We start from the raw sequence: 16,303 nt of genomic DNA on the forward strand, positions 1-16,303 counted from the left end.
GAGTCTTTTGAATATGTCATTTTTTTCCACAAGTTTTTGGAAAATGTGGAAAGAAAATGAAAACACATTTTTTTTTACACAAAGCTGTCCATTTATGCAACATTTCACATAGCATGTACATAGCAAAAATTGCACCCCAAAATACATTCTGCTATTCCTCCCGAGTATGGCGATACCACATGTGTAACACTTTTTCACAGCCTGGCCACATACATAGGCCTAACATCCAAGTAGCGCTTTACACAAAGTTGTCCATTTATCCACTTTAAGACTGGGCCTATTTTTGACACTTGGTGTTTACAAGCTAAAGTCATTTTTTTTTGCTAGAAAACTACTTGGAACCCCCAAACATTATATATTTTTTTTTAGCAGAGACCCTAGAGAATAAAATGGAGATCGTTGCAATATTTTTTATCACACCATATTTGCGCAGCAGTCTTCCAAATGCGTTTTTTTTTAAAAAAAATTCACTTTTTTGAACTAAAACATAAGAAAACAGTAAATTTAGCACAATTTTTTTCCATAATGTGAAAGATAATGTTATGCCGAGTAATTAGATACCCAACATGTCATGCTTCAAAATTGCGCATGCTCACAGAATGGCGCCAAACATTGGTACTTAAAAATCCCCATAGGCAACATTTTAAAAATTTCTGCAGGTTACTAGCTTAGAGTTACAGAGGAGGTCTAGGGCTCAAATTATTGCTCTCGCTCTAACGATCGCGGCGATACCTCACATGTATGGTTTGAACACCGTTTACATATGTGGGCGGGACTTGCGTATGCATTTGCTTCTGCGCGCGAGCTAACGGAGACAGGGCGCTTTAATTTTTTTTTTTTTTTTTCCTATTTATTTTATTTATTATTTTTTTATTTTTACACAGTTTAAAAAAAAAAAAATGTTTTGATCATTTTTATTCCTATTACAAGGAATGTAAACATTCCTTGTAATAGAAATAGGCATGACAGGTCCTCTTTATTGTGAGATCTGGGGTCAAAAAGACCTCACACCTCACAACTACACTAAAAAAGAAAAAAAAAAAAAAAATTGTTGAAAGAGGAAAAAAAAAAAAGCAAAAAAAAAAAGCGGCCCTTTAAACCGGTTGCTAGGCAACGTCTTTTGACGTAGCTCCGGTCCTCCAAGACCATAGAGTTGAGTGAGGGCCATCTTGCCCTCACTCGACTTCCTGTCTCTGAGGATCCGGGACCGGATAGTTTTCCCCGCTGCCGGCGGGTCCGGTAAGCTGGGAAAACGTCTGGGACGCGGCAGGAGGGGGGGGGGGGGCACCTCTTCCCCTGCACCGTAAGGGTAATTCCGCGGCGAATCCGCCACTGGGACCACCCTTATCTGAAAGCCGACCGCCCGCCGTTTCAAAAAATACCGGGGTTATGGGGGCTATCTGCTGCCATAACTCCAGTATTTAGCTTTTAATGGCCGACGCATATAGTCGTTAGGCGGTCAGTAAGTGATTGCATGTATATGGCAAACAGGTGACGATGACTGATGGGGTGACAGGTGACGATGACTGATGGGGTGACAGGTGGCAATGACTGATGGGGTGACAGGTGACGATGACTGATGGGGTGACAGGTGACGATGACTGATGGGGTGACAGGTGATGAGGATTGATGAGGTGACAGGTGAAGATGATTGATGAGGTGACAGGTGAAGATGATTGATGAGGTGACAAGTGACGATCACTGATGGGGTGTCAAGTGACGATGATTGATAGGGTGACAGATGACGGTGACTGATGGGGTGACAGGTGACGATGACTGATGGGGTGACAGGTGACGGTGATTGATGGGGTGACAGGTGACGGGCGATGGTCACTGATGGGTGACAGGTGACGGTGCACGGCGGTACTGATGGCAGTCTCTGGTGACCGGTGAACTTTAGGCTACATTCACATGTGAGCGTAGCGATCATGGGCAGAATCACTGCGATTCTGCCCGTGATCCAGAAATCATTCCAAATTGCGGGACGCCTGTGCGTTGCCTGTGATTTGCAATAGCACCCCAAACGCTGTGCGATGTTGCAGCGATTTCCGCCTGCCGAATCGCGGTAACATCACGCAAACAACGCATGACGCCCCAAAGAAACTCTTGTACCTTTTTTGGGCGTCATGCGATGTTTGCGCGATGTTACCGTGATTCAGCAGGCGGAAATGGCGGCAACATCGCACAGCGTTTGGGGTGCTATTGCAAAAAACGGGCAACGCACAGGCGTCCCGCCATTTGCAATGATTTCCGGATCGCGGGCAGAATCGCGGTTATTCTGCCTGCGATCGCTACTCTCACATGTGAACGTTATGGGTGTCAATTTCTGGGCACTGATGAGGTGACTGTTGGGTGACAGGTGACATGGGGGGGGGGGGCTGAGGACTGTGTGGGGGGACCTTTGTGTGCTTTTTACTTTTTACAGGGGTACAGAGCAGTAACTCAATGTTTCTAGCTCTTCTCCCCTCACACTGGAAGCTGTATGAGGAGAGAAGAGCTAGTAACAGTGAGTTACTGCTCTTTGTTTACATTTTGTGATCGGCTGTGAATGGATTCACAGCCGATCACATAGTAAACAGTCACTGTCAGTGACTGTTTACTACCACCGGTGACAGCTGTGTTCCTACAGAACACAGTGCCACCGACATGACCGCGCTGCGCGCTCCCGATCGCGCATGCGCGGTCATCTCCCGGGCGCCTCCATTGTGATCGGCTGTGTCATTGGAACACAGCCGATCACGTGGGAAACAGCCATGCCTATTGGCTGTTTCCCCCCTACCGGTGACCGGCTGTGTCCCGGGGACACGCCGACACCGGCAGTGCACGGCGGCGCGCCCGCGATCGCGCGCCTGCCCTGCTTGAATGGGCGGACGTCATATGACGGCCGCCCAGGATAATAGCCGCACCGTCCCGCCGTCATATGACGGCGGGCGGGCGGTAAGTGGTTAAGTAAGATTAATTTTATTTAGTAGAATTTACCACCTAATTATTTATGAATTGAAGGATCTATATTTGATTGTATTTATTTTGAACATTGTGATACACAATTTGTGAATATTATATTGAGAAGCACTAAGACACTTTTTTCACATATTTATATGATTTAATTGATGTTACATTAAGCACTTTAAAGCGCGGTACTCCCCCCAATTATAAATATCTGTATTGTGTAGGTTACCAATTACAGTACCTGCAGCATTAAAGGTGAAAATTTAGACAACAACTAGAGAGACAGCGCGAGAATTTCACCAACCCCCCTTATAAGAGTTTGTCACTACCTTACTGGATTTGGCATTTACCCTTTTCCCCAGCTTACTATATATATATTTTTTTTTATTATTATTATTCAAGATTTATATAGCGACAACAGTTTACGCAGCACTTTACAATATAAGAAGGGAGACAATACAGTTACAATAAAATACAAGGGGATTAAGAGGGCCCTGCTCAGAAGAGCTTACAAACATTATATTATATATATATATACACACACACACACACACACACACACACACACACACACACACATATATATACATATACACACACACACACACACAGCTCCTATAGATATATAGACAGCTTTTATAGATATATGGACAGCCCCACCCACAAAAAAATAAAAAGAGCCTCTGCAAATGTTTATCATTATTTCTAAGTGCTGGGAGATAACTATAAAAAGGTTTTAGAATGTATCATTTGGTTCTTTTAGATCAAAAGGGTTGAACTTCGGTCTGTAAATGAGGGCAGTTTAACCACTTTAAGACTAAGCCTTTTTCTGATACTTGTTGCTTACAAGTTAAATTTTCTTTACTTGAAAATTACTAAGAACCCCCAAACATATGTATATATTTTAGCAGAGACCCCAGAGAAAAAAATGGCGGTCGTTGCAATATTTTAGGTCACACTATTTGCGCAGTGGTCTTTCAAATGCTATTTTCTGGGGAAAAAATACACTTTAAAAAAAAAAATAGTGATTCTCATTTTTATCCAGAATCGTAACTCTCTAACACATACACACTCACCGGCCACTTTATTAGGTACACCTTGTTAATATGGGGTTGGACCCCCTTTCGCCTTCAGAACTGCCTTTATTCTTCGTAGCATAGATTCAACAGGTGTTGGAAATATTCCTCAGAAATTTTGATCCAAATTGACACAATAGCATCACACAGTTGCTGCAGATTCGTCAGGTGCGCATCCATGATGTGCATCTCGCATTCCACCAAATCCCAAAGGTGCTCTATTGGATTGATATCTGGTGACTGTTCAAGAAACCAGTGGTGAGATGATCTGAGCTTTGTGCCATGGTGCATTATCCTGCTAGAAATAGCCATCAGAAGATGGGTACACTGTAGTCATAAAGGGATGGACATGGTCAGCAACAATACTCAGGTAGGCCCTGGCATTTAAACAAAGCTCAATTGGTAAAAGGGGACCAAAAAGTGTGCCAAGAAAACATCCCCACACCATTACACCACTACCACCACCACCATCATCCTGAACCAATAATACAAGGCAGGATGGATCAATGCTTTAAATGTTGTTTACGCCAAATTCTGACCCTACCATCTGAATGTTGCAGCTGAACTTGAGACTCATCAGAGCAAGTAACGTTTCCAATCTTCTTGTCCAATTTTGGTGAGCCTGTGCAAATTGTAGCCTCAGTTTCCCGTTTTTAGCTGACAGGAGTGGCACCCAGTGTGGTCTTCTGCTGCTGTAGCCCATCTGCTTCAAGGTCCAATGTGTTGTGCATTCAGAGACGGTATTATGCATACCTTGGTTGCAACGAGGTTATTTGAGATAACTGTTGCCTTTCTATCATCTCAAACCAGTCTGCTCATTCTCCTTTGACATCAACAAGGCATTTTTTGTCCACGCAACTGCCACTCACTGGATATTTTCTTATTTTTGGGCCATTCTCTGTAAACCCTAGAGATGGTTTTGTGTAAAAATCCCAGTAGATCAGCAGTTTTTGAGTAATGATTAAGCACACAGTCAGTGTGTGAAATGCGTCTACCTTGTCACGATTGTCATATTTGGATGTCCAGTCAATAAATCTGGATCTTGACTCAACCTGGAGTGCTGCCAATTCCTTTTCTTTTAGCAGTTTTTGAAATACTCAGATCAATCCGTCTGGCACCAACAACCATGCCACGTTCAAAGTCACTTAAATCCCCTTACTGCTCCATTCTGATACTCCGTTTGAACTTTAGCAAGTCATCTTCACCATGTCTAGATGCCTAAATGCATTGAGTTGCTTCTATGTGATTGGCTGGTTAGCAATTTGCATTACCGAGCAATTGAAAAGGTGTACCTAATAAAGTGGCCGGCGAGTGTACACACACACATACATTATATTATATTATATTATATAGGTTTATTTATTCATTTATTTTCTTAGAGCATTTCAACATTCATGTTTTGATTAGCTATAGAAGTTCTACAGTGAGCCTGAGGCGCCCTCTTGTGTTCATTTATCAGCAGCAATTGTTTTAGTGAGAATATAAAAAAATATTAAGAAAACATTGTTATCAAAACACTTTAGCAGAATATTTTACTAATTTATCGGTTATTTTTAGGTCACTAGCAGCTATTGTTCTCCTACTGCATTCCTCCTGCAGTTCACTTGCAGTCTACTGTTTGCCATCTAAGTGCGGGTGAGGCGCAATACACGTAGAGATATATTCCCCTCCATTTTTCTATAGATTTAGTTTGTGGTGTTCGACACGTTTACCAGACTTAAATTCTTCACAGAATGAGCAACAGATAATCTAACGCAAGTAAAGGAGTTCTGTTACTTGCCTGGGCAGTCCATCTGCTGATACTTCACTCTTTCACACTTCCAGGTGTGTGTATATATAAGATCACATCCCCCCCTCTGGTCACCATGGTTCCTTCCGATGACCCCTGTGCTCTGTAAAGACTTGAGGTCAGCTGGAGGAATCATGTGGCCAGCAAGGGGAGGAAGAACTCCCTTTTAGACACCCCAAAAGAACCAGATGGAAATGGCACAAGAACCTCTGCTACAGTGTAAAGGACCAGTGACTTTTAGAATCCGCTTCTAAAAAAAGGAGCTTAAAAGCCTTCACTATAAGATTACCAACAGATTTTGTCGTAAGTGAAATGTAAAATGTCAATTTATGCACATAACCCAAGATACTTGCTATTGTACTTTGTATTTCTCTGACCTGTGCCATCTAATAACCTTTGTTCTCAGACATTTTACATTAAAGAGGACCTGGTGCATGAAGAAAATATTGCTGCATTCAATATTGCACATTTGTGTCTTCAGTTCTCAAAAACCCCTGGAATGTTAACATTTATTCACAAACATTAAAAATGCTTTTCTGCTGATTAAGTTCTAGTTTGTTTATGGCTCTTTGCGAAGACACAAGTCCTAGTATGAACTGACAGCTGAAGCAGAATATAAATACGGTCTATATTACAGATGCCATTTAAGGAGGTTTAGGTAGGGCTGTGAATGGGAAGCAGCTATGGAAGAACCATATAACCAATTAGAGGACACATAAGCAAGCCAATGATGCTACAGGCAATGCATAAAATTATAGAATAGTGATGTCATTAACAAACTGGAGGCACTGAAAGAGAACCCAAACTATTTTCCTGCCCATAGGCCTTTTAGCCTTCGTTTGCCCCCCAAGCTAGAAGTGAAGTCTGCAAGTCTTGTTCCCTATTCTTAAATTTATGTTCACAAAAAGTAAACACTTACTTTACTATACCATATCCCAAGCTAACAATGGTGACCAATAACCGAGCCAGGGTTCTTTTGATGGAAGAAACCAACTCTGCAAATACCAACAGACCAGGCGCTGCATAGAGAAGAGAAGGAAATTTAATACAGATATGATTACATGAATGTAGTACATATACTACACTTAAGTCATAAAAAAGAAAAAAAAACAACACTTACATGACACTCCCGTACTGTTGATATTTTGATATTCAGCATAGAATACTGCTTTTTCCAGCATTCCCAAAAAAATGACGGCAGCAATCCAAAACTGTATCCTTAACAAATCTTTCCAATAGCAGGCAGACCAAACGAACCACAGGAGTCCAAAAACTATGTACATTATGCACATCACCATGTAAAACTGTAACAAAAAATAAATATATCTATATACACACTCAACAAATACACAAAAATGTATAGTAAAAACTTTTACATTTACATAACGGAGTAAGCGTGTATGTAAATTTCTTAAATTATAAAAACAATGCAACCCTTTATATGGGGGGGGACCTTTGGGGCCCATTCACACTACTGCATAGCATTAGTATGTGCACATTAATGTGTGCTGTATTAAGGCAACCATTCATTTAACAGGCCACCCGATGCACCACAAAAAGGCACATACCCCAACATGTTACATAGTCTGGTTGAAAACAAGTCCATCTAGTTCAACCAATAAAGGTGCATTGGTATGACGCAACATGAAACGAGTGTTACTGCAATAGAATAGTGTGAATGAGACCTTTGGATGTTCTTCCAAATACCATCTAAAATGTAATAACTGGACTCCTAGGTAGCTTTGGTGAACAATAAAGGAGATCTATAGTCACAGCATACACTTTTGTTTTCTTTATAAAACATCAGCATTGTAATAGCCATACATACAATAGTTATTTGACCAGCCAATATAAGCTTACTTGAAAAATCTCCTTACATGTTGTGAGCGGTGCAACTCTGTTGGCAATCACTCAGCTTTCAAACAAATATGTGCTTACCAAAATTGGACTATAGTTTTTCTTTAAAGCTAAACAGTAAGCACTACATAAAACAGGCCATAATATACCAAAAATATGGTTAGTACTGGAATTGCTAAAATGTAAATATTTTTAGCTATACACCAAAGTTTAACATTAATCTCCCTTTGCAGTCTGGCAGCACTGAAATTCAAAAATGTACAGCTATATAGATGGGCCAAAACAATAGTGTTACAGTACCTCACAAAAGTGAGTACACCCCTCATATTTTTGGAAATATTTTATTATACCTTTTCATGTGACAACACTGAAGAGATGACAATTTGCTACAATGTAAAGTAGTGAGTTTACAGCTTGTATAACTGTAAATTTGCTGTCCCTTCAAAATAACTCAACACGCAGCCATTATTGTCTAAACCACTGGCAACAAAAGGGAGTTCACCCCTAAGTGAAAATGTCCAAATTGGGCCCAAAGTGTCAATAGATTGTGTGGCCACCATTATTTTCCAGCACTACCTTAACCACTTCCCGCCCGCCCTATTACAGAATGACGGCGGGAATGTGGTTGTGTTATCCTGACCGGACGTCATATGACGGCAGCAGGATAACACAGCTCTGGGCGTCTGACACCCTGCATCTGACACCCTGCATCTCCGATCTCAGTAAAGAGACTACTGACGTAGCTCTTTACCATGTGATCAGCCGTGTCCAATCACGGCTGGTCACATAGTAAATAGGAAGAGCCGTTGATCGGCTTTCCTCAGTAAAGGAGCGCCGAACGGCGGCTCCCCTGACAGGGGGGGGGGGTTGGCACTGGTAATCAGATCATTGATTACCAGTGCAGACCCTCGGGGGGGGGGGGGGATGCCACTAGAACCACCAGGGATGCCCACTATGACCCCAGGGATGCCCACTATGACCCCAGGGATGCCCACTATGGCCACCAGGGATGGCAATCAGGGCTCAGGGAGCCCCCCATTGCCCTCCCCATCAGTGATGCCCACCAGTGCCCTCCCTATCAGTGCTGCCCACAAGTGCCCATCATTGACATCTTTCAGTGTCGCCCACCAGTGCCGCCTATCAGTGCCCATTAGTGCCGCCTATCAGTGCCCATTAGTGCCCGTCAGTGCCACCTATCAGTGCCTGTCAGTGCCACTTATCAGTGCCCATCAATGCCTAACAGTGCCGCCTATCAGTGCCCACCAATGCTGCGTATCTGTGCTACCTATCAGTGCCGCATATCTGTGCCGCCTATCAGTGCCTCCTCATCAGTGCCTCCTCATCAGTGCAGTCTCATCAGTGCAGTCTCATCAGTGCAGTCTCATCAGTGCAGTCTCATCAGTGCAGTCTCATCAGTGCAGTCTCATCAGTGCAGGAAAAAACTTATTTATTTACAAAATTGTATAACAAACAAAAAAACTTTTTTTTTTTTTTTTTAAATTTTCGGTCTTTTTTTATTTGTTTAGCAAAAAGGAAAAAACCCAGAGGTGATCAAATACCACCAAAAGAAAGCTCTATTTGTGGGGGGAAAATGACATAAATTTGGTGTAGGTACAGTGTTGCATGACCGTGCAATTGTCATTCAAAATGCAACAGCGCTAAAAGGGGAAAATTGGCCTGGGCAGGAAGGGAGGAAAGTGCCCTGTATTAAAGTGGTTAACCCTCTTGGGCATGGAGTTCCACAGAGCTTCATAGGTTGCCACTGGAGTCCTCCTCCACTCCTTCATGACAACATCACAGAGCTGGTGGATATTAGAGACCTTGCACTACTTCAACTTCCGTTTGAGGATGCCCCACAGATGCTCAATATGGTTTAGGTCTGGAGACTTGCTATGCCAGTCCACCACCTTTACCCTCAGCTTCTTTAGCAAGACAGTTGTCATCTTGGAAGCGTGCTTGGGGTCGATATGTTGGAATACTGCCCTGTAGCCCAGTCTACAAAGGGAGGGGATCATGCTCTGCTTCAGTATGTCGCAGTACATGTTGGCATTCATGGTTCCCTCAATGAACTGTAGCTCCCCAGTGCCGGCAGCACTCATGCAGCCACAGATCATGACAATCCCACCACAAGGCTTGACTGTAGGCAGGACACACTTGTCTTTGTACTCCTCACCGGGTTGCCGCTTCACAAACACCATCTTGACACCATCTGAACCAAATAAGTTTCTTGGTCTCATCAGACCACAGGACATGGTTCCAGTAATCCATGTCCTTTCTCTGTCTTCAGCAAACTGTTTGCGGGCTTTCTTGTGCATCATCTGTAGAAAAGGCTTCCTTCTGCTATGACAGCCATGCAGACCAATTTGATGCAGTGTGTGGCGTATGGTCTGAGCCCTGACAGACTGAGGGAGAGGGAGGAGGAGGAGACACATCTGCTCCCCATTCACACCTGAGACCTTGTAACACTAACGAGTCACATGACACAGGGGGGGGGGGGGTGGCTAATTGGGCCCAATTTAGACATTCTCACTTTAGGGGTATACTCCCTTTTATTGCCAGCGGTTTGGACATTAATGGCTGTGTGTTGAGTTATTTTGAGGGTACAGCAAATTTACACTTATACAACCTGTACACTCACTACTTTATATTGTAGCAAAGAGTAACTTCTTCAGTGTTGTCACATGAAAAGTTATAATAAAAAATTACAAAAAATTACAAAAATGTGAGGGGTGAGATACTGTATTTCATTAAAAACTGAAGCGTCTTTTTCCCCCTAAATTATACACCCCTTCTTCATTAAAGTACTTTTGATCTCCTAAACTACCCTAAGGACACACTACTTTGGTTCGGCAGGCTATTAAATTGGTTATTCTTCTGTGCTTTTACCTTTCAGACAATTCTGATCTCCCTATTAACTTAATTTTAACTCTATGTACATCAGAGAAATGGATTTTACGGTAAGTCAAAAATCCCATTTTCTCTTTCATTCATTGATGGACACAGCTCATAATATTCATAACCATTGGGACATCCCAAAGCAATGTTAAACATGAGGGGTGGGAGCAAAAAAAAAAAAAAAATTACTCAAGGCTTAAACATTAGCCAACCAGGTAACAGGAGCTCAACCAAAACAACTGGAGCCCAGCTGAAAAAGAACAAAAAAAAAACAAAAAAAAACAAACAAAAATACACCTTCAAAGAAGATCAAGTCCCAAAAAAAAGCATCTGCAGATGCCAACACATCCACTTTATAAAACTTTGTAAAAGTGTGCACCGACAATAAGATGGGCGCCTTGCAAACCTGCGTCACTGACGTCTGACAAATGACCCAGGAGGCACTAAGCTCCCTAGTAGAGTGCGCCTTGACAGGGAAAGCAAGAACCTGACTTCTGATGGAATAGACCTGAACGGACAACCCTTTTCGAGGTCCATATATGAGCACAAAGAGTAGGACTTCCTGAAAGACCCCGTAGCTGCCAGGTACACCCTAATTGCCCGGACCACATCCAAGGCATGCAAGGCAATTTCCTTCAGATGTTTAGGCCTGGGACACAGGGAAGGCAACTCCTCTTCATTTAAATAAAAATAGGAGACAACCTTTGGAAGGAACGACGGACAGGGACGAAGAACCGCCTTATCCATGTGATTTACCAGGTAAGGTGAACGACAGGATAACGCTGCCAATTCCGACACCCTGTGCGCAGAGGTGATAGCCACTAAAAAGGCCACCTTCTGGGACAGCGTAAGTAGGGGAATCTCCCGGATATTTTCGAAGGGAGGCTTCTGTAGAGCTGAGAGCACCAAATTAGGATCCCGATGAAGAACCCCAAGAGACTCACACCACGCAATGTTCGTCTTCCACGTACAATGGTAGATCTTCCTAGAGGTAGATTTCTTGGCTTTCAACAGTGTAGGAATCACTGACTCAAATAAACCCCTATCCTTCAGCACCAGCCAAGCCGCCAAAACCAGCGACTGTAAAGCAGTATTAAAGATTGATCCTTAGGGCAGCAGATCCTCCCCGAGAGGAAGCTGCCAAGGAAGGTGGGTGACCAGCCACACCAGATCGGCGTACCAAGCCTGGGGAGGCCAGTCTGGAGCCACTAAGATGACCGGAATCCCTTCTGCCTCGATACTGCGTAGAAGTCTTGGCAGAAGCTTTAGAAGAGGGAAGGCGTTATTCAGAGGATACTGACCTCACAGGGCCACCAGCGTGTCTGTGGCATCCGCCAGAGGATCCCCTGACCGAGCTACAAACCTCTGCACCTTTCTGTTGACCCGAGATGCCAACAGATCCACCTTGGGGGTGCCCCAACAGAGACGGCTGATGAAACACCTCCGGATGAAGGGACCACTCCCCTTGGTTCAACGCCTGCCGACTAAGGTAATCCTCCTGCCAAATTTTCCACCCTGGGAATGTGTATGGCGGAGAGGGTGGAACGAATCGTTCTGCCCACCTTAGAATGCCAGCTACCTATAGAGCTGCCAGGACACTTCTTGTGTGATTGACATGATACTTCCCCTTGGTGATTGGCATAAGCCATGGGCGTGGCATTGTCCAATTGAATGCACACTGTACAACCCTGAAGATGATCAGTCCAATGATGCAGACAGTCTGATCGCTTGGAGTTCCATAACATTGATCAGGAGTCTGGACTCTTCCAGTGTCCAGATCCCCTGAGCAGAATGCCTGCCGAGGACGCCTCCCCAGCTGGACAGGCTGGCATCCGTGGTGACCACTGTCCAATACAAAAGGAGGAAGGAATTTCCCAGCCGAAGAGCTGGGGAACAAAGCCACCATATGAGGGACTCCTTCATGCCCCGGATTAGATTGTCCAGAGACTGCAGAGTCTTGTCTCCCTTTGCAGGGACCTCGTATGGAACTGTTCAAATTGAACCGCCGCCTTGAAGGTAGACACCATCAGCCCCAGCACCCGCATGCAAGTCCAGAGGGATGACCATTTGTTTGACAGCAGGAAGCAAATGCAGCCTTTAATTTCTGGAGTTTGTTCAGAGGAAGGAGCACTCTGGCTAATGCCGAGTCCAGAGTCGGACCCATAGTCCAGCTTTGTGGACAGAACCAGAGCAGACTTCTAAAAATGCAGAATCCAGCCAAACTCCTGCCTAGTTTGTATTGTTATTTCCAGGTTCTCCACCAGAGCAAAGGGAGACTCCGCTCACAGAAGGAGACCGTCCCAGTACCGTGATCCCCAATTGGCGTAGCAAAGCTAGCACTGGGCTAACACTTTTGTAAAGACCTGAGGAGCAGATGAGAGAACAAAGGGTAACGCCACAAACTGATAATGCTCCTCTCGCACAGCAAAGCAGAGAAAACGCCGGTGACTGGCACATATTGGAATGTGAAGGTAGGCATCCATGATATCGATAGAGGCGAGGAAATCTCCCTGACACAGGGATGCCACCACCGTTCGAATGGACACCATTCTGAACTTCTGCACTCACACAAAGCAGTTTAGCGCCTTGAGGTCCAGGATTGGATGCACTTTGCCTTCCTATCTGGGAACTGTGAACAGGTTTGAGTAAAAACGATGAAAACGTTCTGAGGTTGGAACCGGGACAATCCCCCCTTGAAGGGACAGGTCTTGTACTGCCCCAAACAGGCCCTGTAAGCGGTCTGAGGACAGGCGCAAGCTGGAAGGAAAAAAAACCTTGCCAGGGGACAAAAGTGAAACTCGATCTTGTAGATGGACCCGAATGACTTCGTGTACCCACTTGTCTTGCACCCGGGAAGTCCACCGGTCTGGAAACCAGCGAAGACGTCCCGCCACCCCGATACGGGCGAGGGCGCATCTTCATGAAGAAGAAGCCTTGTCCCCGAGTCTGAAGAAGCTCGATCTTGGCTTGCCAGACCAGGTCCATTTGGATCCTCCAGAAGAGGCCCTGAAAGGTTTCGAGCCCTTGTTTGTCGACCCTGGGAACGAAAAAACTTCTTATGAGCTGAGAAGGAAGGCCCACATTTACGATGGAGGTTCCTTGCCCTTAGCCTGCGGAAGAAATTCCCCCCTGTGAGACCTTTAATATTGTCATCCAGGTTAACTCCAAACAGGCGATCTCCTTGAAAAGTAGTCTGATCAGCAGACCAGCACTTGAGCCAAAAAACACGCCAAAGGACCAACGCTAAAACAGAGAGGCGAGCCATTAGGAGAGCCGCATCCAAAGAGGCATCACAAATAAACTGCAGCCCCTGGACCAGCTGGTCCGTCAGCTCAGCAAAGGCAAGGGGAAGCGGTTTCCCCTTCAGATCACGGTGTAGGTGCTTTGCCCACTCGGTAAGAGTTTGCGACACTAGGGCAATGGTAAATACCAGCCTCACTGCCGAACCAGTCAGAGTGTACATAATGCGGGGGCCACAGCCTCCACCTTATGGTCAGACGGATCCTTAAAGGCCGGAAACTCTTCAACCCGGAGTCATGGTTGCCTTGTTTAATCTGGAAACTAGAGGGTTCACCACCGGTGGCACAGTCCACTTCTTAAGAAGGGAATCCTCATAGGGGTAACGCCTAGTAAAGTGCTTCGGGACCCCACAAGGACGCTTTAGTCGACCCCACTCTTTAGCACCAATTCTGTCAAAATAGGCAGGGAAAAGAAACATCTTCGCCGCTTTGGATGGCCAAAGGGCACCTGCACCTTCATTGCAGCTTCAGCTGCGTCCTCAGTCTTCAGGGTCTCACGCATACAATTAGTGCATCCACGAGCGCCTTTTCGTGTGTAGTCGCAGATGTGGAGGAATCATCCTCACTATGCGAAGACTCCAGGCGCATGGTCACAGACCCAGCAGGGTGACCCACATCCGCAGCGGTCAAATCAGATTCAAGATTTGATGAGACAGATGAGGCAGGAGAAGGCGGGGGGTGCTTTTTGCTAGCCCGACGCCCACAAGCCGCCTCCACCCGGAACACAAGGGACTCCAGGACCGCCATCCATGCATGGATGGATGGTTGGGACCCGGAGAGCCCCGCAGCCACAGAGAGTGGATCAGGTGGGGAACTGTGCTCCAAAAGACTCTACGACTACACGAGTCACCAGGGGGACCCCACAAAAGTGTAAAACATTGCTAAGGGACAACCTTCACCACCACGATGGCAACACCACCTGGTCGCCAGGCACAAAGCACCAAGTGATCCTTAGAGAGGGAGAGGAGCCCGCCAGACTCACCACCAACAGAAACAGGCTCCTGCTGCCACCAGGAGAATCTGCACTTCACGTGCCGAGATCAGGAAGTAAAATGAGGAGGGGCTCCCACTGCCGAAATCACCGCCCACAGGGCTCCACTGACATGGCTGCCGCCATTACCAATGGCAAACCACAAGAAAATGGCCGCCCGACTACACAAACATGGCCACTGTGTAACAAACGCACATTCTACAACAAAATGGCGGCACCATGAGGCTTACAGGGACCCAGGAGGGAAACCAGGCCTTAAGGAAAAATCCAGGCAGGACGAGGGGCTCTGGCAGGAGCCCCCACCAGGTACAACCCCGCCCACCGCACAATCCACTGTCCGGTCGCCGGCGGCGCACACCTGCCCATATCGCCAGTTAGCGCCCTGCCCCCATCCAAGGAAAATGTTTAACTCGCAGGCCAGCCCCCGTCCAGTGTGGCAATGTCACGGCCAAACTAGGTCGGCGCGTGCTCGCTGGTCAGACTGGGTTGACAACTAGATCTAGAATATCCAGGACGTTACCCAGTCCAGGAATTGATTGTAAATCTCACAGGAAAAAATCCAGGAGAAAAAAAAAAATAAATTCTATCTAAAAATCTTTTTGCCAGAACCAAAGATCCCAGCAAGGAAATAGTCCTTACTCCTGACTAGGCAGAAAAAAACTTAGTGGCTATAGCAGAGAGAGGAGTATACCTCCTGGTACTTGCCCATGGGTGTAGACCAGGCATGTCCAACCTGAGGCCCGGGGGCAGCATGCGGCCCGGAACCACAAAGAATGCGGCCCACTGCCCCCTGACAATTTTTTTTTTTTTGCTGGGGAGGAAGGAAGTCGAGTTGGGGGCACGGCCACAGCGGCTTCCAACTAACTGTAGGCAGATGCTGCCTCGGAGGGGGATCATCCATTAGTTGTGCTAAATTAGTGCTTGGGGGGCGCGACAGCGCAGGAAAGGGCGCAGCAGCGTTTTATTACTTATATACCTTAACTATAGTATATATTTTATATGCGGCCCGAGAAAGTTTCTCTAAACTCAATGTGGCCCAGAGAAGCCAAAAGGTTGGACACCCATGGTGTAGACAGAATTCGTTTCTGCCTAGTGTCCTACTCCTGCAGGGGGTAGAATAACCCAAAGATTATGAATATCAGGAGCTGTGTCCATTAATGAACTAAAGAGAAACCATTTTATCCTGGTTCCCCAGCAGACAGATCCACTCTTATTACAACCTTTCACTAATTGCAACCCCTCTACAGAAACTTTTTCCCCCTGCAGGAATTTTTATTCTAGAATTTTCCTCTGGACCACATTCTTCCAATATACCACCTCCAAATCAGACCTTATCCAGCCTAGATGAGGTAATTGGGCTCTCCTCTAGCGCAGGCCTGATAGAAAAACTTCCCGCTACCCATTCAATGCAGGCAACAACCATAATCCGCAACCGCAAACAATAACC

At 45.5% G+C, this 16,303-nt stretch overlaps 1 protein-coding gene across 1 annotated transcript in view; it reads right to left on the reverse strand.

The window, feature by feature from the left end:
• The window catches only part of TMEM87B (transmembrane protein 87B), a 206,756-nt gene that overhangs the window by 80,426 nt on the left and 110,027 nt on the right, over positions 1-16,303 (reverse strand). The window contains exons 8-9 of the mRNA XM_082250961.1: positions 6,935-7,118; positions 6,734-6,833 (exon numbers count right to left, since the gene is read on the reverse strand). Coding sequence (XP_082107087.1) covers positions 6,734-6,833; positions 6,935-7,118 — 284 coding nt within the window. The remainder of the gene's footprint in view (positions 1-6,733; positions 6,834-6,934; positions 7,119-16,303) is intronic.

Source organism: Pelophylax lessonae (assembly GCF_965119305.1).
Source record: "Pelophylax lessonae genome assembly, chromosome: 3".
NCBI lineage: Eukaryota > Metazoa > Chordata > Amphibia > Anura > Ranidae > Pelophylax > Pelophylax lessonae.